Genomic DNA, 26,591 nt, shown 5'->3' with positions numbered 1-26,591 from the left:
ACACCCCGCACTTCCTGCGATTCACCATGACTCTCAGCCAGCCAGTAAAACAGAAGGTTTATTAGACGACAGGAACACAGTCCAAAACAGAGCTTCAAGGTACAGACACAGGACCCCCTCAGTCAGGTCCATCTTGGGGGGGCAGGGAGTTTAGACCCCAGCCATGGGGCTCCGTCGTTTCCCCAGCCAGCTCCAAACTTAAACTCTCCAGCCCTTCCTCTCGCCTTTGTCTCTTTCCCGGGCCAGGAGGCCACCTGATTTCTTTGTTCTCCAACACCTTCAGCTGGCACCTTTGCAGGGGTGGGGCTCAGGCCATCAGTTGCCAGGAGACAGGGTGTTGGCCATTCTCTGTGCAAACACCATCACACTGGCCCTCTGCTCTGCAACAATCACACCCCCTTATCCCACCACCTAGATACTTGAGAAATGCATAGGGGAAACTGAGGCACCCACACAGTATTCAGAGAAAATATTAAGAACATTCCCACTTCGTCACACAGCGGTAGACTCAATTCCCATCTCTGCTGTAGACTCAACTGGCAGATCACGTAGGGCCAGATTTTTTCAGAGCCGCGCAGCCAACATGCTGAGCTGCTGAGAAAATCCAGCCGTTAATTCTCACCTAGCGTTGTATCGGAACCTCTGAATTTTCAGCTGCCCTCTGGGGCTTCCCTTCTCCAGTTTAATTTTCCAGGCTCTAGGAGCGTCCCAGACACGAGTTAATATTTGATGATCAAATAAATAGATAAAAGCTTTTCTTGAGACAAGACTCACTCATAAGAGAGATGCGGGAGCAGGAAACTTTTCCTTCTGGCTAGTTGAGTTAGAACAAGCTTGGCTGGATTCCGTCTTCCTCCATCCGCACAACAAAGTGGATACGTACTACGGTAAGATTGTCTTGGCTCCGACCACAAGAGGAAGGGTGGCCTTCCCTATGCCCCCAGTGCTAGGCGGCGTGGTTAAGCTGATTTACCTCACCGGTGGATCTGGCCCACTCCTGTTCATGCCTTCATGTGTAGGGCTACAGCCATGGTACAGGGGCACCTCAGCAGAGCTGAGCTCAGAGCCGCTTTGCCCACCGGGGTGGGGGGCAGTGGCCCCTATGCATGCTGGGAGCCATTAAGGAAATTCCCCCAAAAGGTGGGATGCACCCCACTGATTCCCATTAGGAGGCAGAGCTCTAGGCTTCTTCAGTGCCCCTGGGCAGCATGGGCTAGTGAGTAGGGCACAGGGCTAGCAGCCAGGAGAGCTGTGCTCTAGTTCCGAGTCTGCCACTTACGTGTTGCATGACCTTGGTCAAGTCACTTTCCCACTCTGTGCCTCCACTTCCCCTCCGGACCTTTGTGCTTTCCCATAGCCATGCACTGTCCATGGGCAATAAGAGCCTTTGGAGGTGGCCCCCCCACCACACCTTGCCCTTCCCCGCCTCATGGTATAGTGCCTGTGGCAGCCAGCATCTCTGGGCACAAGCTCCCTCCCTCCCTCCCCCACCCGCCCGCCCTTTGGGATGGGCAGGGGAGGCAGTGGGCATTGGGGATGGCATTTTCGGAGCCATTTTTCTCCCCCACCCCCAAATCTCCCCCTCTTCCACTGCCGACAAAGTCCTTACAGGCTTCTGCACAGGCAGCAACAGAGGGCTGTGTTGCCTGGCAACCGGCAGTACATTGGATCAGTGAATTAAAATAGCTCTGGATGTTGACCCTTTGCAAATAAAAGTTGGCGCAGTTAACGAGCCCCGTAGCTGCCATTTGTCCCTGTGCCCCGTGCATGGCCTGGAGCCACACTGCCAGGGAGCAGCGTGCCAGGGCCTGGGGGCCTGACTCGGTCCTTCCTCAGGGCAAACTCTGTGGTCCTGACCCAGAACCCACTCCTGGGGTGAATTACACCCCCAGTCTCCATTCTGTTTACAACACCTGGGCAGGGCACAAGGGCCTTGAAAGGGGGGAACCAACCCCAGGGGATACCTCCCCCCACTGTGAAACACACCAGCCCCCTATACCAGTCCTGTGCCCAGGCGCTGACCCCCACTGTTACAAAGGGGGAAACTGAGGCACAGAGCAGGGCAGTGACTTGCTCAGGGTCACAAATGGCTTCTGTGGCATTGCTGGGAATAGCGCCCAGTTCTGCGGCGCCCCAGGCCGGTGCTTTAACTACCCTGTAAAGACAAGCTGCTCAGTTTGTTTCCCAGATGTAAAGAAATGACTGTACGAGTTCAGAGCTGTGGGGGGGAAGAGACAGAGAGAGGGAGCAGCCCCCATTAGCGTAAGCTGTTCTTAACTGGCACATGTATGTGGCTAAATTGTGCCTGTGGGTACGATTTCCATGCCAAGCGGAGTGTCCTTTGGGTGGGGAAGGGAGCTGGAAACGGGATTTGCACTGGCATCTCCTGCACCTGTGGAAGGGGCACTGGGCCAGTCCCTCTGCACAGGGGCTCGGGGAGTGGGGCCTGGCCTGCCCAGCTGTGGCCCCTCCAAGGTGCAGAGCCCTCCTGACCTCTCTAGGCAGGCTCCCAGCGCACTCAGGGCATGGTAGCTGGATGGTTTGGGCCGTTTCCTGCCTGGATCTGTTGATCATTGATCACGCTCGCGCAGCGGGGCAGTGCCAGTCTGGCCCAGGGCACTCGAACCAGGAGTCCCATTCGTTCCCAAGTAGCCTGCCAGGGTGGGCACCTGGAGGCAGGTTTCCTGCAGTGCTGTCCCATCGGAAGCAGGGGATGCAGCGGTTGGCCAAGGCAGCCTGGAGAAGTCACTCCCTCCAGTCTCGCGGGTGGAAGGAAATGACTGGAGCATGGGCTCCTGGCCAGAGCCGTGGGCTCCTAAGGTCTGCCGAAACTCCCCCCACCCCTGCAGATGAGGCGAAGGGGCGGCGGCCTGGCGGAGCCTCCCTGGCAGACTGGCACCAGCTGTAGCCGCCCCCTCAGCAGTGGGCGTGTCTCTGCTCATTGGCAAAGTGGGCCACAAGTCTGGGCTCGTGCTGGGCTCCTCTCTGCTCCCGGGTGCTCAGGGCGCAGCAACAAGAGCCATTGATGTGTCTGCCTGAGTGGGCCAGATGCTCATCTCAGGGACACTGAGGTGTTCCGGGCTAGCGCCCTCGATGTTCCCACAATGCATTGCTGCAACGAGGCGGACGGGCAAACCAGACTGACGCACTCGAGGGCCGTAGGGGAGCTCTTTGTCCCAGCTCTGGAACTCACGCGTTGAGATTGCTAGGCAGGTTTCCTTGTCTCTGTCCTCTAATATGGGGAGGCTGCAGGGTGTTATGGGGTCCTTGCTCCCTGTACTGGGGAGATGTTCCTGCCTTTATTCTAAGCCAGGCAAACTGCACCCCCAAAGCTTTTTGCAATGGGCACCTGATGCGAATAATTGAGTTTTGTACTTAATTTCATAACCTACTTTCCAAGAGACACGCAGCAGCCAGATTTCATCTACAGGCTCTGGGGATATGGGAGGCTGCACTGCGCCTGGTAATTCGCAATCGGTACCTCATCATTGTCTCAGTTTGCAGGTAGCTGTGGCTTTCCTCCCAGCACGCCCAGCTCGCTCAACCCTTTATCATTAGCTGAGGAGCTCAGCTGGGGGTTTTCTGCAGTGTGGCCATCATAGAACCTCCTAGACTTGTGCAAAATGCCCGGTTTCAGCTTGTGTTTAATGAAATAATCCACTTCAACAAGATGACCCACGGACTGATGGTGCTTTGCTACAGCCGGGGAATCAAACGAGGTGGCTCAGTGCAGCAGGGCAGAGAGATCTCTTCTCAAGTGGCATGTCTCGGGCGAGGGGGGTAGAATTGTATAAAAAGGCGGAATCTGCCTTCCCTTGAAGCCAGTGACCAAACTCCAGGATCAAATTAAGATGCGGGGAAGCGGTTCTGAAGCAGGTCGAATGCTACCACTACCAGAGGGGATGACTGACTGGTGTGTAAGCAACCCCCTGCTCTGGCTGGCTGTGAGCGCTGAACCCGGGACTTCTGGCTCAAAAAGCGTGAGCCGCTACTATGTGATCTTAATAACCAGCTCTGTAGCTCTTAGGCAGTAACAGATTCATACAGCTCTAGGCATGGTCCGGCCTCTACAGGGAGACAGAAGAGCCGCATTGTAAGTCTGGCTACAGCGATAAGCACGTGGGTTGCCTTACTGTGAATACAGATTTGAATCCCAGCGGGTCAGTTCTCCTTAGATTTTCCAGGGATAGGTGACTACAGTCTTGTGGTGCTATTTGAGATGCAGCTCTCCTCTAACGAGGCGCTCTATTAAGTGACACCTCCTAGTTCCACAGACCTGCTTCCTTGTGTGTGTCAGTCGGATCTGCTGGCTTTAGGAACCAAAATGGATTGTGGCTACATTTCATTCCTGTTGGCCCTCCCGGTGTATCAGCAGCAGAATTGTTTGCTAAGTTCCAATCAGTTAAACACATGCAATGCTGGTTTAGATGTGGGGGTGGCGGCTGCAGAGTTGTGATCCAGGGCAAATAGGAAGACAATGGGGTTGCACAGATGTCACCAACGGCATGGTTTGGCCAGCAGAACCTTGATTACTGGTGGTGATGTGCAAGAAAGAAAAGAACCCAGCTTGACTCTCAGATCCCAGGCATTTGCTAGTAAACTGATCAGGTTTGAGCTGAAAATCCTGTTGACACGATGAACCCAGATGCTACTTCTACAGTCTCTTTGCAGAGTGGGGCCTCACTTTCGAAAGCCAACCAAGCTGGACCTCGCTGCAGTTGGTCCAGGGATGGGATCCCCTGTTGAAGGAGGGTCTTTCACGTGATGCTTGGATTGCTGGATGACATGGGATCTGTGCCCACTGCGCACTGCCCTTTCATTTGCATCCCTATGGCTCCAGGACCCCTCCTGGATTAGAAACTCCTTCTCTCTCTGACTTAACAGCAGCCGCCCTGCCTGGCTGCCGGTGTGCGTCCCCGATGTGCTGAGAAGCAGATTAGAACAGCTCGTCCCCCATTAAGCTGTCAGTATTAATTTAGCAGAGTGGCTTAGTGCTCAGCTGTATTTTTTCCCCTCCCTCCTGGTTGGGGATAGGGAAGCTGGAAATGACTTACCATGAATTTGTTTCTATCCCTCGCAGGGGCTGTGGAGTCGGAGGGCGCACGCTGGGATGGCCCTATATAATAACGGGGCCAAGATGCCTTCCCCCCAGGAGGCGGCCAATGGCTTTCCCCAACCCGGCGCCTCTGGCACCTGGCACAAGCCAGAGGAGGAGGTGCGTCTGGTGGAGCCCAGCCTGGTGAAAAAGGCTCACCGGGAGATCCTGGATCATGAGCGGAAGCGGCGGGTGGAGCTGAAGTGCATGGAGCTGCAGGAGATGATGGAGGAACAAGGGTGAGTGATGTCCTTCTGGAGGAGGATGCTTTCCTGAGTGTGGCGGGGGGACCGTTTCTCCCCTAGCAAAGTCCACACCATCGATTCCAGACTAGGCACACTGCTCTCCTAAGAGGCCATCAGAGCCAGGCCACCTGCAACCCAGTACATCACATCCCAGAGCAGGTCATTGGCCATCTTCACCCACAGCAGGGCAGTGCCTGGGAATCCCTTGTCCCCAGCCCCATATTCAATCCACTAGACCATGCTGGATTTCTCCACCGCTCACCACAGTCTAGGCCAGGGCGGCTCATGGGCACCACATTCCAAGAAAGATGTGGAGAAATTGGAGAGGGTCCAGAGAAGAGCAACAAGAATGATTAAAGGTCTAGAGAACATGACCTATGAAGGAAGGCTGAAAGAATTGGGTTTGTTTAGTTTGGAAAAGAGAAGACTGAGAGGGGACATGATAGCAGTTTTCAGGTATCTAAAAGGGTGTCATAAGGAGGAGGGAGAAAACTTGTTCATCTTAGCCTCTAAGGATAGAACAAGAAGCAATGGGCTTAAACTGCAGCAAGGGAGGTTTAGGTTGGACATTAGGAAAAAGTTCCTGTCAGGGTGGTTAAACACTGGAATAAATTGCCTAGGGAGGTTGTGGAATCTCCATCTCTGGAGATACAAGAGTAGGTTAGATAAATGTCTATCCGGGAGGGTCTAGACAGTATTTGGCCCTGCCATGCGGGCAGGGGACTGGACTCGATGACCTCTCGAGGTCCCTTCCAGTCCTAGAATCTATGAATCTATGTTACAGCCTGAGGGCAGGAGGCCTTGGTACTAAAGACGTAGCAGCTGTCTAGTGCTTTATACATCCCCAGTGCTCGACAGATGTTGGCCCAAAGGATCAAAAATAGGGGCTTCAAGTAAGGCCCCTGTGGCTGAACGTCGGTGGGTTTTACAAAAGTGCTGAGGTGAGTTAGGAGCCAAGGTCCTATTGACTTGAGTGGGGCTTGTGCGCCTACTCCCAGAGGCATTTCTGAAATCTGTGGCTAAATATGGATTTCGGAGACTAAGCTGTGGCTCCTCTGGTTAGAAACATTGGCCATTGCCTCGTTCCAGCTCAGTGTTACCTGACTGCTCCTCAAGGGGCTTAGGTACCTAACGCCTGTTGATTTCCATGGAAGTTAGGAGCCCCAAGACCTGGGCCAAAGTGACTTAGCCCAAGAGCACAGAGAGCCAGGATTAGCACTCAGGATCTCCCAGCCCCGTGCCCGTTCGTGCAGACCATGCTGCCACTCCAGTGGTCAGTCAGAGGAAGCAAGGGAGAGGCCGGAGTGGCCAAGAGGTTGGGGTGCAGGGTGGTTCCTGCGGTGGGTTCTCTCCCTTATGGGGTGTAAGACTGGGAAAGCACCAAGGCTAAGCTGCTGTTACCAAACCAGAGGTCCTGGCAGATCCACGGTCCACCCCGACGCTCCCAGATCCTGCTCGTGCACCTCTCAGAGCACATCATGTTCTCCCAGGAACACAGGGATCAGACCCATGGCCCATCTCATCCAGAATGCCGCCACCCAGATGACTAGCATGTGGGTCTCTTCTCCATTCCCTCTTCCTCCGTCCAGACTGCCCTCCTGCTCTATGCCCTCAGGAGATCTGCCCCAAAGTATTTTGGGGCCAGATCTTACTGGTCCAGGCCGGTGGGTGTTCTGCAGGGTATGATCAGAGACAGGCAGATAAACGGACGGACAGTGAGATGCATTGTTAGCCCAAAACGTAACATGTCCGTGTTTTTCTGTCCTGCTCAGAAGCTACAAGGTGGCTAAGTGGCTGGCTCCTGGTTCTGAATCCCTCTCTCTGTCTGATCGCAGGCGAACCGTCTGCCTCTTCCACACATGACCCTTCTTTTCCATCTCTGTCGTTTTCTCCCAGCCTTTTCTGACAGCTTCCCACCCTAGGCATTTCTCCAGCTGGGTAGGCAGGCAAGATGTCATCTGCACTGACAACACCCAGAGCTGTCTGGAGCTGCCAGTCTGGGGCATTCACACATGGAGAGAGGCTGTCTCCATCTTTCCATCACCAAAGGCTGGTCTGGAGAGCTTTGCAGCAAGCCCGGCCCCATGCCAGGTTCACTGGCTGGCAGCACGGTGGCAGAGGGTGTATCTTTTATCAGGGTGTAGATGGGACTGGAGAATCCGGGCAATGTTCAGCCACAGGAATGAATCCAGAGGCAATGCCCAACAGACTGCAGGGCACACGTGGGCGTATCTAATCATTCGAGCTCTGGGCAAGCTAGAGGGTGTGGTTTGCATTGGGAGAGGAGCTTGGTGATCATATTTCAGTTAGGGACACAGGAAACTCCAGACTGGATCACACCCATGATGCACCTTGTCCAGGATCTTGTCTCGGACAGCGCCCAGCACCCGATGTCTCGGAGGAAGGTGCAGGAAACCCCACCCTAGCAGATATCTGCCCCCCATGAAGGTCTCATCCTAATTAGGGATTGGTTTAAGGCCTGATGCAGGAAGGTTAATATCCCTTCCAAAAATGTATTAACATTAACCGTTATCACTCTGGGTAGTCTTGTTATCCATATCCCATCCCTCTTTGATTCTTCTTAAGTTCTTGCCCTGCGTCACATCCAGTGACAATGAGTTCCACTGTCTAATTATGCATATTTCAGCCCCAGTTGTTCCCTGTCTGGGTTAAATTTTCCGTGTGGGTGGGAGTCCTCAGTCTCCGTGCACAGGCCCGCTGGAATGCCTGAAGGTATTTTTGAGAGACGGGGCTGTAGAAATGCATGTTTTCTCTGTTGTCTTACCGAGAACAAAGGCCAAACGCCTCATGCACGTAGGAGCCAGAGTTTCAAGAGAAGGTGCACGTGGGAGCGATTGGGCACTGAGCACGTGACTATCTGGCCCTAATCTCTTCTGAAAACTGGGCTTTGATCCTTGCTGACACCCAGTGCTCACGGTGCCTTTGGCAAGATTCAGGTTAGATTCAATGCTGCAGGAATAAGACAGGTTTGAAGTGAAGAAGGATTGAGGGTTACCTGTGCTGTGAGTCATTGACTAGAACATCAGAACGGCCACACTGGGTCAGACCAAAGGTCCATCTAGCCCAGTATCCTGTCTACCAACAGTGGCCAATGCCAGGTGCCCCAGAGGGAATGAACAGAACAGGTAATCAAGTGATCCATCCCCTGTCGCCCATTCCCGGCTTCTGGCAAACAGAGGCTGAAGACACCATCCCTGCCCATCCTGGCTAATAGCCATTGATGGATCGATCCTCCACGTGTGGAAGGATGGTTCAGTGGTTTCCTTGCCTGCTTGCAAGAAGCTAGCCCTAAGTGCAATTCTCTTCTCAGACACAGACTGGGTAAGTCACATCATCTCTCTGTGCCTCAGTTTCTCTGTCTGTACCATGGGAGTAATAGCCTAGCCTTGCTTCTCCTGGGTGCTGTGGGGCTAAATGCAGCAAAGATTGTGGCATGTGGATATTAAGGGACAAGCACATCAGTACCAGAGTTGGGTACACAACGGGGTGGTGCGTTGCGTGGGTTTATGTTGCAAAGTGTTTCTCTGCCAAGAGAAGTCCTCGAGCCTTCAGCGGGGGCAACGTTCTGCTCTCCGCTCACCGCAGCAGGGATTCTGATCTGCCGGTTAAACTCGTTTCTAGCTCGGTTTCACCACCCAAGTGGGGATTTGCACTAGAAACCCGGTTTGAAACCTGATCTGGCCACATCCTTGGTTAGACCCTGCAACTGCGTTTAAAGCGAGATCTCCAACTCAGTGCAATGGCCGACGTAGAAGGGAGCTAAGCATAGATTCGAATCTAAGTGATCTATCCGTGTCAAACTCGCAAGCCCTGAATCTCTCCATGAGGACGTCCCCCAGAGCCCGTGTCAGCTCTGCTCCTGCTCAGTACATCACCCCAATGGCTGATGCCGGGCCGGGTCTGACATGTGCCCGGACTTCGATATATAACCGGGGGGCCCTGCACTGCTCCACAGCCAAACGATGCTTTGAAGCCCTGACCTTCTCCCGTAGTTCTCAGGGCTTGGGAAAGAGGCTGTGGAGAAAATACTGCAGCTGGGAGGCAGCTCCATGGCTTGGTTTACAGTGGAGGTGGGAGAGGGTGTTTCTTTGCTTGCTTTGTTTACCGCTGCTCTTGGTGAAAGTTGCTGATAAATTATTGAGTTTTTCAATTATTCCCTGGCCTCCAGGGGGGCGGAAGTGGCAGGCACTTGACATGCTCTGAGCGCCGGGCGAGATTGAATTTCACACTCAGCAGCCAAGGCAAACGTTGGGTGCGATTCGCCCCTCTGGGCTCGCCTGCCCTCCTCACCCCCTGCCCAGGCCTGGCTTGCGTTGTCTTGCCTCTGCTGCATTAGGGCTGTAACAAGAAATTGCAGCCGAGGGGAGAGGGGAACCCTGTGGGTGGCAGGTCTGTGTCGGCACCCAGGGCAGCTGGCTTTGATAGCCCGTCCGTGGAACGGCGGGGGGACGACATGGGGAAAAGGTAGTGACCGATCTAATCTGTTCTATGCAGATGCTCCTACCATGCTCGTCATCTGAGCTCTTTCCTGTCATGCATCAAACCATATGTTTGTTCATCATCGAAATCCCTTGAGCCCAGTCTGGCTCTGGGGTTGAGGAGAACCCAGCAGCCTTTGGGGCCTCGGAACTGATTCCGTTTAGGTTAACAAAAGGAGTCTGAATTCGCGTGACCGCCACTAGTACAAGGCGGGGCTTTGCTGCGCTCTAGTGGTTGGTCAGCATAAGAATATAAGAGCCTACTACTGCTACAAGCTAATGGAGCTTTAGCTCAAGGGGTAGAGACTCTTGCTTTTTTAGCGTGGCCGGGGCATGGTTCAAACGCTGCTGCTACCTTGTTTTAAAAGGTGTTTTCCCTCTGAAATGTAACTTCATGGATTGGTAGTTTTTTCAAGTGATTCAGTTAAAAGCCTGTATCTCTGGCTAAAGGACCAACTCTGGTCCTTGTGCCAGACGCAGCTGCTTGGCTGGAAGTAGGAGGCTGTCTATGTGTGGTATGTACATCGCGGCTATTGTAGTGATGGGGCCAAAAAGGAACCTCAAACCAACTCTCCCCACTCCCCTGAGTGTTGGAGTGTAGGGCAGGGTTGGTGTCTGGGATCCGGGTTCCCACACTTGTGGGTCTGGGCCAGATCTGAAGGAGCCTGGCCCAGCAGATCCAATGCACTTCCACTGTGGCATGGCTTGGGGACAGCCCCCCTGGACCTAGGCTGGCGCGTGTGTCCCAGTCCCTGCTCACTGCAGAGCACTGTTTCCCCCACCCCCGGGGCTGGCGGGGGTTAGGGCTGGGCCAGTGGAGAAGTGGCCATGGGAGCGGTGGGTTTGCCACGATGTCAGTGCACTGACCTAGGGCTGGGATGGGCAGTGCCACGGGGTTTCCTCTGCACCTGTGGAGGAAAATTCCCCAGCCCACGTCCGCTGAGCGGGCACGCGGACCTCCCGGCAAATGTCTTTGTTTTCATTTTAAGTAGGTTCATCTTGATGATCTTTCAAGTAGCGTTTCTCTGTCGAGATGTAGCTTTCGGAAGATAAGCTGTCGGACCTGTAGTCCGAGTCCAGCATAGAAAGGGCACTGTAATCGCCTTGCTTCCAGGAAGCCTGAGAACATATGTCTCTGGTTCGATTAGTGGAGAAGAAAGTGGAGATGGTCACGCTGATGGTATAAGTTTGATTTTATTTTCATGTCGCTGATCAGCGAGCGTTTAACAGCTGGCTTTGTTGCAGGAGGGGGTGTGGCCTGCCGTTCAGAAGACCTGGCTTCTATTTTTGGCTCTGCCACTAGCTCATTGGGTGACCTTTGGCAAGTCACGTCACCGCTCTGTGCCTCAGTTTCCCCACCTGTAAAACACGGATAATGACACTGATCTCCTATGTAAAGCGCTTTGAAATCTACTGATGGAAAGTGGCCTATGAGTAACAAGTTGTGCTGGGAGTTTTCTCGGTCCTTATTTTTAGGGGAGTTGTATTTGGAGGTTGATATTGAGCTTTGGGATCTAGAACTGAATGGAGAGCCGCCTCCTTAGACGCCTTAGAATTTATATAAGATTGATTATTTTTAGTACTAATTGGATGATTCAGCTCCAATCCAATACTGCGACTAATTTGTTTGATTTTGCTTTGATCGTTTGAATTTAGCAGTGTTAGTAAAAGCTCAGCTCTGGAGAGAGGTTTCTAGATATTTTTAGGTTTGAGAGTTTTTAACAATGTTTATAAAAAACGAAACTATTCCTGGATCACTTGTTCCCCAGTAAATAACATGGGTCCAAAACCTTTGATGGCCTAGGGGCGGATACCAGGCGGTCAACCTAAATCCCTGACCAACTACCCCTAAATCAGTCTGGGGTTTGTCTCCAGTGCAGCCAGAGGTGTGAATGGAGCATGTGTAGACAAACCCAAACTAGTTTTGGTCTAATTAACACCACTAACAGTAGCAGTGACGTCACAGCGGCACTCAGGCCACACAGCTTTGCCGCTGCTGTTGTTGGAGCTAGCCAGATCAAAGCTAGCTTGGTATGTCTACACACACCCCAGTCACACCTCGGATTGCACTGAGACGTACCCTGTGGCTCTCCCATAATTGGCACTCACAACAGGGACCCTGTTAGATCTTGAATGAAAAGCTGACCTATGTAAGTTTATCCTTATTGGAACACTGGCACCCAGATGGCATGAGGCTGAACGGCAATATAAAACCCTGCGATAGAACCGTCCTTGACCCTGGGGCCTGTTCTTTGAATCAACGGACTGTCACAGCATCAAGCAAGCCGTACTGCGAAAAGCAGAACCAGCCCTAGCTTCCAGCAGTCATGGTTTTGTGAGTGACAGAGACCGGCTGAGAAACTTGCTTTGGAGTTTTTCTAAATTGCTGTATTGATTATCTGAATTTTCGCTTTGAATGGCGAAGGGAGGGCAGGCTCTCCAGTGTGCCTGGCTGATTGCCATTTCTCTTTGGGCAAGGGGCTTCCTGAATCGAAACTGACAAGCGCCTTCTGACTTCTAAAGGTGTTTCACGCTCTAGATTTCTGCCTTTGCCAGCAAGTGCATTTTGAGAAGCTTCAGGTTACAGCTGGGAAGTCTGTGGTTGTCCTGCCTTTGTGCCTCTTCGTGCCCAAATCACTGAACAGGGCCCATGCAAATAGACTATTCGGCACCCAATTCGCTGTCCGGGATTTGCAAGGGCGCCCATTTGTGCGTTATTTGGCAGGTCCTGTTTGGCCGACAATGTGCTGAAATGCTCGGCCATGTTGCTGTTCAGTGCGTGTCACTACAGCTGGGAGAAACCGGTCAGAAGATTTGCAGAGGTCACCTTTAAAGAAGGGAGGAGGGAAGCGGAGATAGAGACGGGATTATCTTCACTGACCACTGGGGGCTGCTTTTGGACCACAGCGATACAGCTGCCAGCACCGGTCTCTGGCTGTAACCTCGGCATCCTGAGAGGTGGATTGAAGACATTCCATCCTGGACTCCAGATTTTGGGGGCTACAAACAAGCGGGGGATTGTCTCCTCTGATGAGATGCAAAGAGCTTTCAGCTCTTTAGATCCTCTCAAATCTAACAAGGTGTGTCCTACTGGTATATAGCATAGCATCACCGACCTTAGAGATGGGACTTGTTCAGTCAGTCCATCTCCCTGCCAGTGCAAGACTGTCCCCTAGAGAAAGGCTTGGCTGTATACATTTTCTTGTTTAGATCTGCGCCCAGTCAGGGGTGTTTTCTGGGCTTTTGGATTTTGTCAGGCCAGACACTTAACCAAGCTGTGTCTTGGTTTCCCCAGCTGCAAAATGAGGATAACGAGGCTGTCTTTGTTCTGTTCAGTGCTTTGAAATCCGTGGATGGAGATTTCTCTGTGAGAGTGAAGTATATTTTATGAAGCAGATTCAGAACTGCAAAAGATCTCCAAGGCAGGGAGTGTATATATTTTTTTTTGGTTTCTTTGTGTGCAGCACCCACTGAGGCCCTGATCCGTGTGTTGGGCTCCTAGGGGCTGTGTGGTCTAGTGAGATAGAGCCCTGGAGTGGGACTCAGGCAACCTGGATTCTAGTCTCAGCTCTGCTGGGTCACCTCAGACAAGTCGCTTCCGACCCCTCGTGCCTCAGTTTCCCCGGTGATTTGAGAGCTACTGGTGAAAACTGCTATGTGAGAGCTAGGCATCGTTATTATTGGGCTCTACTAGAATAATAACGAATAAACAGAAAACGTTAGCATGCACACCCACAAAAAAGAATACGAAATATAACCTCTCTCTGGTGTTTCACTCATACCCATCAGTGCAGGACTAGATGTACATATCTCAGCACCCACCCGGCAGAGCTTAACTCTCATTTAGGTGCCAAAATAAGGGCCTGATTTTAAACACTGCTCAACACCCCACAAGTCCCCATGGGACACATAAGGCCAGATTTTCCAAAGGGCTCAGCACCCAGATGCACCCAAGGCCAAGAGGCCCGGACCCCTCAAATCAGTGGAAGTTAGGTGCCTAAATGCCTTTGATCTGGGCCAGAGTCCTTTGGAAAATCTGGCTTATAGTATCGAAGTGTGTGTAAACACTGCCCATTCCCCTCTGTCTCTCTTTTCTGCATTTCCTGGCTTTGTTTTTAACCCTGCTGCCTTCCCGTCGGGTAGATGTTTCGCATTTAACACGCTTAATTTGGGAAGGGAAACGAGAAACTTTCAGCCCCAATGGAAAGGATCCGCTTGAGAGAGGCACAAAATGCTCCACGAAGAGCTCAGTCACTGTCCATTAACTAGTCAACAAGCCAGACAGTAAGTATATAGCAGAGTGGCAGGCCAGAGATGGAACTAACAGGAGGTACAGACCGCATTCAAGGGGGCAAGTGAGCGTCTGAGTCCCCACTCCGCTTTTTATGTTACCAAGCAATTTAGTCACAGAAGATCTGTCGCCAAGCAGATGCAATTTGCTCTTAGAAGCCGGCATCTTTAGCTGCGTAGGATGCAGTTGTGACCTGTTCACTCCAGACGTAGCCACAGATTGAGGTAATCTCATTCATTATTTGTCCCGCATGAGGACCCTAGACGCCCCAGACTTGGAGCGTGGCCCCATTGTGAGTGAGAGACAGGCCCTGACCCACAGGGCTTAGAACTGAAATACACAAGCAGGTTAGAGGAAAGAAGGATCATTACCTCTGCTTTCCAGATGGGCGATTGAGGCAAAGAGTGAGCAAGGAGTCGGAGAGAGAACAAGGACCTGAACCCGGGTCTGCTGAGTCCCAGGGCCCTGCCTTCTCCAGAGAGCTCCATCGAAAGGGCTGGAGACCCAGCTCCTACAATCCCACTCTTCAGCGTCCCATCAATAAAAGCCAAAGCCTTGAAGACCTGAATTAACTGTGTCCCTGGGGATAGCCCACACCCAGCAACGTGTTTGTTCCTGCTTCTCCATCCCCTGCTTCAAAACCCCAAGCAACTCGGGAGATGCCACATTTGCTCCCTTTGTAGGCTGCCTCCGTATTATTTCTGACATCAGTCAGCAAACAACCATGCACTGAACAGGGATCTATCTAGGTACTTACATGGTCCCTGTACAGCAATAACTGAGTGCCTCAGAGTCTGTAAAATCCCTAGCCTTATAATACCCCTGTGAGGCAGAGCAGGGCTTTATCCCCACTTTAGAGATGAGGAACTGAGGTTAAGTGACTTGGCCAAGGTCACACGGGGAGTCTGCAGGGACTTGAACCCAGGTCTGTGACCTAACCATTGTGTTGTCCTTCCTCCTTGTTGTGCTACGGCCTTTCCTAGCACCATGCACAACCTACAGAGATGACTCCAGACTATGTCCACAGAAGGCCAGCACTCCTGTCCCACCCTCGAGCTGGCATGGGCCAGAGTTTCATTGACCTCAGTGGGGGTTAGACCCGGGACGAAGTTTGCCCCACTTGTGTTGGGGAAGGAATTAGGGTGTGATGGCAGGGGTGGGGTTTACACGCCGGATCAGCTCGTGGGTCTAGCTGATTTGCAAGCCAGGCCCTGCTTGTGCCCGATGCTGCAGAGGAAAACGAAGGTGCTGCCCATGCCCCTGCTCGATTGGTCAGGGCTGTGCATGTTGGCGGGAGAGGGGAATATTTGCGATCGTTGCCTGGCCGACCATCGCCCTTCTCTTCGCTTGCCTAGCCCCAAATGTTATCAACAGCCGTTAGATTAACTGGCCCTTTTGGACTTCTCACAAAGCAAGCTGCCCCTTTAAGAAGGCTTCAACCAGCCCCCTGTTCCTGGGAGCAGCCCAGGAAGAAGGCACGCTGGGGACTTCTCAGAGGGACCCTGGGAATTGTAGGCAACACCAGTGTCGGAGCTGAACCCCGACGGCCTCTTAAAGGGACCGGCCTGCCCTGTGCCACTCTGCTAACCCTGGCACTGGTCCGGCTGGCTCTCTGCAGCCGCTAACCAGCAGGTTGCTGCATGGGGAAGTATTGCCTCTGACTGGCTCTAGATTCACTGCCCTCCTGCTTCCCTGAGTATCCCCTGGCGCCCATATTCCAGAGCAGGGGTTCTCAAACTGGGGGTCGGGACCCTTCAGGGGGTCGTGAGGTTATTACATGGGGCGGGGTTACGAGCTGTCAGCCTCCACCTCAAACCAAGCTTTGCATCCAGTATTTATAATGGTGTTTAATATATAAAAAAGTGGTTTTCATTTATAAGGGGGGGTCGCACTCATAGACTAGCTATGTGAAAGGGGGCACCAGTACAAAAGTTTGAGAACCGCTGTTCCAGAGCAATGCAAAGAGGAGGGACTGATCAGCTTGCATGAGGCCCGCAATCATTTTCCCTGCCTGTGTCAAGACCTTTCTAGTTCTTCTCCTTAACGAGCCAAATCCCCCTAGTCCTGGCTAGGGTTGCCAACTTTCTAATTGCACAAAGCCGAACACCCTTGCCCCGCCCCCTGCCCCGCCCCTTCTCTGAGGCCCTGCCCCATGCCCCACCCCTTCTCCGAGCCCCTGCCCCCACTCACTCCATTCCCCCTCCCTCTGTGACTCGCTCTCCCCCACCCTCACTCATTCACTCATTTTCACCAGACTGGGGCATAGTTGGGGTGTGGGGGGGGGTGAGGGCTCCGGCTGCAGGTGCAGGTTCTGGGGTGGGGCCGGGGATGAGGGCTTTGAGCTGCATGATGGGGTGTGGGAGGGGGCTCCGGGCTGGGGCAGGGGGTTGGGGCATGGGAGGGGGTGCAGGCTCCAGGAGGGAGTTTGGGTGCAGAAGAGCACTCAGGGGTGGGGGTTGGGGTACAGGGTGTGGGAGGGGGCTCAGGGCTGGGGAAGGGGTTTGGGGCATAGGAGGGGGAGTGGGAGTGGGGCGACGCTTACCTCAGGGGGCTCCCTGCAAGCGGCAACATGTCCCTTGGCTCCTAGGCAGAGGCACGGCCAGGTGGCTCTGCACAGTGCACGCTGCCTCCACCCACAGGCACCGCCCCCGCAGTTCCCATTGGCTGCGGTTCCTGGCCAATGGGAGCTGCGGAGCTGGTGTTTGTGGCGGGGGCAGCGCATGGAGCCCACCTGGCCACGCCTCTACCTAGGAGCCCAAGGGACATTTTGCTGCTTCCGGGGAGCCACACGCAGCCAGGTAGGGAGCCTGCCTGCCCCACCAACCAGATTTTTAACGGCCTAGTCAATGGTGCTGACTGGAGCCGCCAGGGTCCCTGTTTGCCCGGGCATTCTGGTAAAAAACTGGACATCTGGCAACCCTCGTCCTGGCAATTTCTCGTCATGCCCAGGCCTCTCTGAGCCTCTTTTCCACTGAATCTCCCAAGGGGTCGATAACCACACTGCAGCTTTCTTGGCCCCCAGCCTCAGGCTGCCAGCCTGCCCCCCAGCAGTGCACAGAGGGGAGGAGCGAGCTCGGAGGGGACATCACCTCTGTATGCAGCACGGGCGAGACGGGGCAACTGATCCAGCCCTGGTGGGTGGCACATTTTTCTAAGGACGTTGAAAAACTGGGGAGGGTGCAGAGGAGAGCCCCACGAGTAACTCGGGGGGCTGGAGGAAAGGCCTCACACCTAGTGACTTAAAGAGCTCGATCTGTTGGGTTTGTGAAAAGGGAGCTCCAGAGGTGACTTGACCTTCGGGGGGAGAAAACGCTGGCTACAAGAGGGCTCTTAAATCTCAGGGCGACGCCGAAGAAGCGTCAGGCGCTCGGCCTAATGAAGCCACCAGAGAGCAGCTGAACCGTTGCGTGGCCTCCTGGGGGGCCGGGGCCGGTTTTTATGTGAGGAATCCTCTTACGTGGAACCGCCGAGCGGAGGCTGCTGGGTGCGCGGGGAAGGGGGGCGCTGGGGACCGTGGCGCCTGCATTGGACTCCAGAGCTTTGCTCCGGCTCTGAATCAAGCCCCTTCCCCCCTTTGCTTTCTCCGTGGGTCTCACCCATGCAGCTGGCCCGAGGCTGCAGCTGGGACTGATTCCGGGGCAGGCTGAGCACCCACAGTCCCCCCTGACACCTGCTGGCATCATGTGGCACTCAGCACCCCTGCAAACAGGAAGTGGTTCTCCAGGAGGCGGCTGTGTCACACGCAGAGCTGGGGGGCATTGGCTGGGGGTTGTGGGGAGCTCAGGCAGTGCAAACCTTGGGGTCACTTTCTGAGTCTTCCCTGGATGCCTGGGGTTGAACACAGTAACCCCAAGAAAAAGGCATCCAAAATCGGCCAGCTTGGGGTCAGAACTAGGCCGAGCCACTGAGTTTCATGGGGCTTCTATCGGTAACCTTAAATCAAGGGCCCAGATGCCATGGTCATGGAAAGCGAGATAGAGGGTGTGTATCGGCATGGATGGAGAGATAGTTAATGGGGGTGTATTGATATGGATGGATGCTGGGTGTGTGTGGGGATGGATAGATGGTGGGTGTGTATGGGGATGGATGGATGGATGCTGGGTGTGGGTGGGGATGGATAGATAGATGTGGGGTGTGTATGGGGATGGATAAATAGATGGTTTGTGTGTATGGGGATGGAGAGATGGATGCTGGATGTGTATGGGGATGGATGGATGGAAGGATAGATGGATGCTGGGTGTTTGGGGATGGAGAGATAGATGATGGGTGTGAATGGGGATGGAGAGATGGTGGGTGTGTATGGGGATGGATGGATGCTGGGTGTGAATGGGGATGGATGGAAGGATAGATGGATGGATGGATGCTGGGTGTGTATGGGGATGGATGGATCCTGGGTGTGTGTGGGGATGGAGAGATAGATGGTGGGTGTGAATGGGGATGGAGAGATGGTGGGTGTGTATGGGGATGGATGGATGCTGGGTGTGAATGGGGATGGATGGAAGGATAGATGGATGGATGGATGCTGGGTGTGTATGGGGATGGATGGATGCTGGGTGTGTGTGGGGATAGAGAGATAGATGGTGGGTGTGAATGGGGATGGATGGAAGGATAGATGGATGGATGGATGCTAGGTGTGTATGGGGATGGATGGATGGAAGGATAGATGGATGGATGGATGCTGGGTGTGTATGGGGATGAGAGATAGATAGATGGTGGGTGTGTATGGGGATGGATGGATGGAAGGATCCTTGACGGGGCCACTTAGGGATCTGGGGCAAAAATCAGTACTTGGTCCTGCTAGTGAAGGCAGGGGGCTGGACTCGATGACCTTTCAAGGTCCCTTCCAGTTCTAGGAGGTAGGATATCTCCATTAATTTAATTTATAATTTAAGGATAGATGGATGGATGCGGGTGTGTGTGGGGATGGAGAGATAGATAGATGGTGGGTGTGTATGGGGATGGATGCTGGGGGTGTGTGGGGATGAGAGAGAGATCTGGGATAGCGCATTAAATGGACAGACTGGTTGGACAATAGACTGGTCCAGGGATGCAGCTTCCTGACAGGCCCTTTGGGGATGCTGCTCTCCGACCTCCCTCCCTATCCTGGCAAATGCCCACGACCGCCCCCACCCACTGGACACCCCCCTTTGTGCCAGGCCCTGACATGCTGGCACTTGCTCGCACATTACCTGCTCTGCTCCCTGCCCCCAGCAGTGGCAAAGCCACGAACCACCCCCAGCTTCCGGCAGCGAAATCCCCACACTTCATGTCACCGCGCTGCCGGCTAGGGGGGTTGGGACCTCTGCCGGGGACCCGGGGGACTTTGTACATACCTCGGCAAAGCCTAGAGCTGGCCCGGTGGTTGTTAAGACTTGTCCACTGTGGGGCTGGGGTTACCCCCAGCAGAGATAGGGGGGTGCTGTCTTTAGGACCGGGGGTGGGGGGTCCACACGATGAGCAGGTTTCAGGAACTGTCACCAGCTTGCGTGCTAATGTGGCCATTTCAGTGCAAATGAACTCGTTCATATGAATTCCTTCCGCACCCTTCCCCTCTTTCCCGGGGAGCTCTGTGACTGTCACACTTCCCAAGAGAGTTTCAGGAGATTCAATAGCCATAGACAATCTGGGCAGGGCAAGGGTTGCCGGTGGTTCTGCCAGGCCCCAGCCCGCGGCATTGCAGTTTGCATGGGCTGAGGCCTGGCACACGGGTCAGGGGAGAATCTGCCCCCGCTGCTACCCAACACAGTGCGGAGTTCCCCTAGATTTGGGGGAGGAAATGGCTGGGCGTGGAAAATGCTGACCTTGGGCTGGTGACAAGGCTGTATCCCCAGCACCCACACACGCCTACCACCCCACCCTCCCCGCCCCCACCATGCGCACAAACCCAGCATCCCGCACCCAGACTCCCCATCACCCGCCTCCCATACACCTCTCTGATCCCCATACGCAGCCCATGGACCCCTCTCCGGGCCCCATGAAGCCGGGCACACGCAGCCCCCCGATCGCCGGGGGAACATTTGTCGAGCAGTATGCTTGCAGTCTGTGTTATCCTTGCTGTCTCTCCAATTTCAGCACGTGCCTTCACTTGGTGCTGTTCGCTTTCCTGCCTCATCCCCCCCTCCGGGTCCCCCTTGGGCACAGGCGCCCCGGGATGATAGCGGCCCTTTCAAGTCAGACGGTGGGTTCGCAGCACATGCAGTTGGCTGATTGAGAACATTTATGCAGGCTCTGGGAATAGGTAGAGAGGCAACTTCTGGAGCCCATGATGTTTCAGAGCAGAGAGATACAGCACCATCAATGGAAGGACAGCGGGTGGAAACGGCAGGTGGGATCGTGCCAACCCGACGTGCCCTGGGCCGGTGATAAGGGATAGGGGTTTGGATAGGTGGCAAGCTGCAGCCCAGCCCAGACGCGCTGGCAACTAGAGAGGGACGTGTGGCCCGATGCTCAGCCCAGGATGCCTGGCGTGGCTCAAGATTCAGGGTAGGGCTGATACCAGGTCTAATGGTGGTGGTGGTGGGGGGGGATTTTGCACTGCATCACACCCCTGTGCAAATGACACCTGGCCCCCTTTCTGCCCCAGTTACACAACTGAGCAGCTTGCACTCCTGGTTATACCCCTGTGTGGCTCACACCATCATTCACTTCATGCCTGGCTAACGTACACCCGGATTGTATTGTTGATCAGCTGACACTCCCGATTCATCAACAGCCAGTGTAAATCAACCCTTATCGATTTCCACCACTGAATGCTCTGTACCCAGCTCGCTCGTGCTTGGGCAGTCGGGCTGGTTGTGCAGGCTCTGGGAACAGGAAGAGAGGCAGTTTCCGGAGCCCTTTGGAGTTTCAGAGCTGAGAGAGAGTGCAAGCAATGGCTGGACGGGGAGTGGACGTGGCCTGTACCAATCACACCCGACCACTCACTGCACCCTCGTCGAGTCACCGCCTTGATAATTGGTACACGGCCCACTCGCAGCCCTGGCTGACCTACCCTCGGCCCCCCTGGTTGGCTTACGCCCCTGAGCCACCCCTTTTAGTCACAGCCCTGTGCCGAACCACTGATTGACATCCACGGACCAACCTCCTCGCCTGTTGCTCTTGATCGGTCACCCCGCCGATTTACACCCACCCGTGGTCCCAGTGATTCCTGCTCCTGTGGGAATCCCTGCCTTGATTTACGCACCGGCGACTCCCATTGATTGTGCGGGATTCAACGTCGAGGCAGGTGGGCTCTGGTCCCTACTGCCTCTATGCGGGACGTCCTAGCCACGGTTCCATTCTAACCCTTCTTTGCCAAGGTTGTATGCTGTGTTCCCCAGCCTCAGCCCTGCTTTGCCATTGAGATTAGGGACATATTCCTTCGTGCCGATGAGGCCTGCCTGCTGGGATTGGCTGCCTGCCTCCGGTGCGTTCTTGTGTGCAGCTCGGCTGTGCTGGTGCCGACCGGGGCAGCTCCCTGGAAGCAAGCGTAGTCAATGGGGCTATGCCAGCGGTGTATCCAATCCGACCCACTGTGTGTACGCACACAACTCAGACCTCCCAGGGACACGTGCATTGTGATGCCTTGCCACCGTAGCCTCCTCGCTCCTCCATAGACCATCTGCTGCCACAGGACCTTGCACTCCCTTCTCTACCAGCTTCGGCCAGCTGCGGGCCTGATTCCCCGCTGCCTTATCGTTCCCACTTGGGCCATCTAGGTGCAAAATGCTACCCCAGGGGGGAGTGAATGGAGATGCCTGATTGGTAGCACAGGGCACCCACCCTGCCCTGCCAGAGATGACTTCCTAAGGGAAAGGAGAGCAGAGAATCAGATCCTGGGATGAATATAGTCCCCGCCCAGGGTGCGGTTGGGGCTCTGAGGTGGCTTCATTACGCTCCATGTTCTGGAAACGTTCAAGGAACAGAAGTTGTATGAATGGCAGCAAAAGGATGAGACAGAAGGAGGAGGAGGAATAGCTGAGATGCCCACCATCCCAGGGCTTGCTTGCAGCCTCCGTGCCCGCCTACATCTGGCTCTCCTTGGGGCGACTGTTCTCTGCCTCGCGTGGAAGAATCCCACAAAGTAGGGCTAGCTATCCATGTGACTAATGCAGTCAGGAGTTAGCATGGTCCAGACGCCGGTGCCCTGGACTCAGGTATGGGAAACGTGGGTTCTGTTCCCAGCTCTGGCCTGCAGGGTGACCTGGGGCAAGGTGTTTCACCTTCCTATGCCTCAGTTTTTCCATCTGTAAAATGGGGATAATGAGCTTTGTAAAGTGCTTTGAGATCTACTGATGTCAGGAGCTGGGAAATGGTATTGTTAAGTGCAAGAATAGAGTTAGTACTGGGGACCGGAAGTCCGGACTGGAAGTCCGGACTCCTGGGTTCAGTCACTTGGCTAAATCATTTTCCTTCTCTGGCCCTCAGTTTCCCCATCTGTACATTGGAGCTAATGATGCCTGCCTCGCAGAGTGATTGATTTGTTAGCATCTCTGCAGCATTTGGAGCCCCTCGGCTGGGAAGGGCAGAGCGCTGTTACTGGTGTTTCCCGTCGGCAGGGCAGCGAAAGGGGTGCAGCCCGAGCCAGGCAGTCTCTGGTGAGATCAGGCCCTGTGGAACAGAGCAGGGCTGCTAGGCCTCCAGGGACGCCCATCCTCCTGCTCTGCAGGCTGTTGTATCCCAGAGCGTCTGGAAGGGCCTGGGCCAGACGCAGCGGGAGCCCCAAGCTGCTCCCTCCGAGCTCCTCGCCGGCTTTTCTGTCTCTCTATGATGGATCCTCCTTTAATCCAGCCGCAGACCCCCAGGAATGGGAGAGAAGGGCTTAGCGGAGGGGAAATCATTCCTGCAGCGTTGCAAGCGTCCCCGATGGATTTTGGTTTGTTTGACAGTAGCTGCCAGCAACAATCAGGGCCCCATTGTGCCAGGTGCTGTACGTACACATGGGGAGAGACTAAGTGTGCCAATGAGTTTACAATCTAAACAGACAGGGCAGAGTAAGGGGAGGAGGGGAAACTGAGGCACGGACAGGGAAAGTAACGTGTCGAAGGTCACAGAGCACGTCCGTGTCAGTGATGGGAACAGCACCCTGGGCTCCTATCTCATCCTAGACACGAGACAAAGCGTCACCTAGACACAGAGCCCACGGGGGGCAGATCTCTGCCAACAAGCTCTTCCCGGAGACTGTCGCTGGCCGTTTCCCTGCCCTGCGCAGAGACATTTCAGGGGATCTCCCGCCTTTCATCCCACAGACCAACTCTCGGGGCTCAGCAGAGGGAGAGCGGGTTGGCTGTGACTGCGGCGCGGAGTCTTAGCGCAGCCGAGGCCAGTGTGAATCCAAGCGCGGAACGTCTGTGAGTGAGGGCGTCGAAACGTTCCCCTCCTTGACCACGGCGTTCTGCTTTCTCTGCCCCTCTTCTTCCTGCCGACTAACTCAGGGGTTGGACCCATCACTGCTCTGGAGTCAATGGGGCTGCATCCTCCCCTGGTGTCAAGGGGTGTAGTTCCCATGGAGCGAACGGGCCGGAGCTGCAGCTAGTGTACATGGGCTAGCTCCAGGGCGGGACCTGAGCTGAGCCCAGCTGAAAGATTTTTCAAATGGTCAGTTTGCCAAAAACGGTCTAGATTTCGACTTTTCTTCCCAGGATTTGGGACGGGAAATTTTTCTAAATCTCGAAACGTTTTCCAGGACAAGAAATCCATTTCCCGCCCAGCTCCAGCCATGAATTCCGCAGGCCAATGGTGCCTAAAGGTATTACGGAAAAGAAATGGTTTGGAAGGGATGAAGGAAACGGCTATCTCCGTGCCTTAATCATTCCCCCCTCCCAGCCGCCCTGCCGGACACTTCAAAGCAATGCCAGGCATTTAAAGTTCCGTGTCCAGGAATCCCTCTATTCTCGGGGTGGATCCCGGCTTGGCGCTCGCCTTCTGGCGGCCATTCGCTTTGCAGCCAGCGTCTCTCTTCCTGCTGCGCATTTTGATGTATATTTTTAAAGAGCGACCCGTGAGCTTGTTACATGTCTCTGCCTTTTTCCTCTCCTGCTCCCCTCCTTCCCGGCCTCGCAGGCGACAGCCGGCCCGAAACGTCGCCAAGCCGAAGAGTGTTTTCATGGGGCTTGTGTCTTTCCAGACGGAGTGTCTCAAAGAGCGAGGGAGGCTGATTGGAGCGCAGCGCCTGATTTATTCAAGTCCAGTCCGTGACTAAGTAACTTCCCCCCCCCCCCCCCCGCTCCTGTCATGTCGATTACACCAACTGTTATCGAGCCCGGGCCTGCAGAAACCAATCGCAGCCGCACGGAGGGGGCCGGTCTGCCTCTTCCAGGCATGACATGAAAAATACGCCAGACTTTCAGACCAGGCGAATGGCGGAGCAGGTTCCCGAGCAGAAAACACAGAGTGTCCCTTCGGGGCCGTGCCACAGGGCCCCATAGATGGGCAATTCTGGGACCGGCTGGCTTTTGAAATGTGATAAATTCAGCCAGACAAGGGCATCAGCACAGGCCTCCCCTGTGCTGCTCACATCTGGTAGCACCAGCTGTCACCCAAGACAGGACCACAGGGAGGGAGAATGTTAGCTGCCTTAGCCTCATCTCCCTGGCACTCAAACGGGCACGGGGTACACCTGGGGAGAGACCGGCCTGGATCCGATCCAAAGACCTTTGAACTTAAGGAAGGTTCAGAGTCTGAACTGAATTTTTCAGTTGGTTTCTGGGCTAGATTCTCAGCCGTGATGCTGTGCTGATGTCTCCCATCTCCAAAATTGCAGGTCTGGCCCTCAGCTGGTGCAATTCGGTGTTGCCCCACCGAAGTGAGCAGCGTCGTTCCACTGAAGTCAATGCAGCTACACCCATTTAGACCCGCTGAGGGTCGGGCCCTGCATTGGTTACGTCCAGTGGTCGGCTCCTGAAAACCAGGACAGCTGTTGCCTTCAATCCCCCTGTCCCACGTGGCCTTCCTTGCTGTCTCACCGCGCTAGCTAATGTCACCGCCCGCAGCTCCCCTCCCTCACCGAGCAGGGAGACTCCAGAGAAGAGAGCTCTGCCCACCCCATCCAGCAGGAGGGATCCTGTTACCTGGCTGGGCCAGGAAATGAGTCAGTGTCGTCTCTGTTACCATCTCTTGTCCTACAGTCCTGGGCACCAAGCCACACCAAGCGCTGGCTGGGTAGAGACATTGCTCTGATACAGCTACTGCGGAGACGGCCTAGGAGGGGGGTGGCCCCTCCCTGTAGCAAAGAGGAGCTGGTGGGCCAGTCTGTGCTTCCCCAGGCGAGGTCCCCGCTGCAGGCTCTGTATCGCATCCCCAACCTCTTGGTCTAAGAGAGAGGCCCATGCTACTGATCAGAGCACAAGGCCGGGAGCCTTCTGCATCCCAGTCTGGGCTCGGCCATAGGCTCCCTTGGACTGGCTTGCTCAGTGCCTCAGTTTCCCCATCTGTCAGTAGGGTTCCTGCCGGGGGTTGAGAGGATTCATTAGCGACAATGCTGCACAGTGCTGTACAAAGCCCCAGTGTCCTGCATTTCTGCTGTGGTGGATCCATGAGCAAGCCCAGAAATCTCGCCTTTCTGCATCAGAGCCTTAGTTAACTGAATCCTGGGTCCCGGCAATGGCTTCTCCTGGGAGCGGCACCATGAGAATCAATCCTGGGAAGGGATCGGCCCTTCGGAGACCAGGGGACCTATGGGAAGGATCATTTGCAGCAGGGCTGAGTGCTGGGTGAAAGGCAGAGCCTTGCCGGGCACAGAGACTCAGGCCCTCTCTTTTGCCACGTACCAAGCACAGTCCGGGGGAGCCTCCCCCTTCGAACCTGTGCCCCCGCTCTGCAGAATGCAGGGCAGGGCAAACACTAGATGCGGTTGCTGAGAGAGACCTGGCTGGCGTGAGCTTTGCAACCATTTGGCGAGCTGCTCCCTTATTGGACAGTAGTAGGTCCTGATCCCATGAAAGATTCATTAGAGTCTGAATGCCGGTCTCAGCTGTGGCTGGGGGGCAGTGCGGTCCTGCTGCCTCTGTTTAAGAGAGACCCGGGCCTTAGATCACAGACATCCCATAAGAATAGACGACAGAGGTACAGGACAGGCAGGGGAGAAGGAAGTGAAGAGGCAGAGATCCGGGAGAGCTGTTTCCAGATGATATGAACTGAGATGGAAAGCTGATGAGATCCTGATGCAAGGAGGCAGGAGATGCAGAGGAGAAGGTTCTTCCACCGCTTAGCCCAGAAGCCCCTCGGGGCAGGGAACTGTCTTTTGCCCATCCTCCATGGAGGTTGGCTTTCCACTTCCCGGGGCTCCGAGCTCTGACCCGGATTATTCTTACGGCCGTGGCTCCGAGCGGCTCAACACCCACCCTGTGATATGTGTGTCTGTGTCTGTGAGGGGGGTCGCCAAGCCCACACGGAGCTGGAAGGGTTAATGTGCTGCTGTGACCCCAATCAGCCCCGCCTGCCGCACCTGTAGCTGGTGTCAGGCCAGAAGGGAAGAGCCTGCC

The 26,591-nt window shown here is 54.7% G+C and overlaps 1 protein-coding gene across 1 annotated transcript in view; it reads left to right on the top strand.

Moving 5' to 3' along the window:
* SRRM3 (serine/arginine repetitive matrix 3) overlaps window positions 1-26,591 on the top strand; it is a 180,365-nt gene that overhangs the window by 89,007 nt on the left and 64,767 nt on the right. The window contains exon 3 of the mRNA XM_005284437.4: window positions 5,081-5,334. Within this exon, the coding sequence (XP_005284494.2) occupies window positions 5,111-5,334 (224 nt within the window). The 5' untranslated portion in view covers window positions 5,081-5,110. The remainder of the gene's footprint in view (window positions 1-5,080; window positions 5,335-26,591) is intronic.

Source organism: Chrysemys picta, chromosome 19, assembly GCF_011386835.1.
Source record: "Chrysemys picta bellii isolate R12L10 chromosome 19, ASM1138683v2, whole genome shotgun sequence".
NCBI classification, from domain to species: domain Eukaryota; kingdom Metazoa; phylum Chordata; order Testudines; family Emydidae; genus Chrysemys; species Chrysemys picta.
Note: the sequence above shows the minus strand (reverse complement) of the source record. Positions and strands in the feature narration are given on the sequence as shown.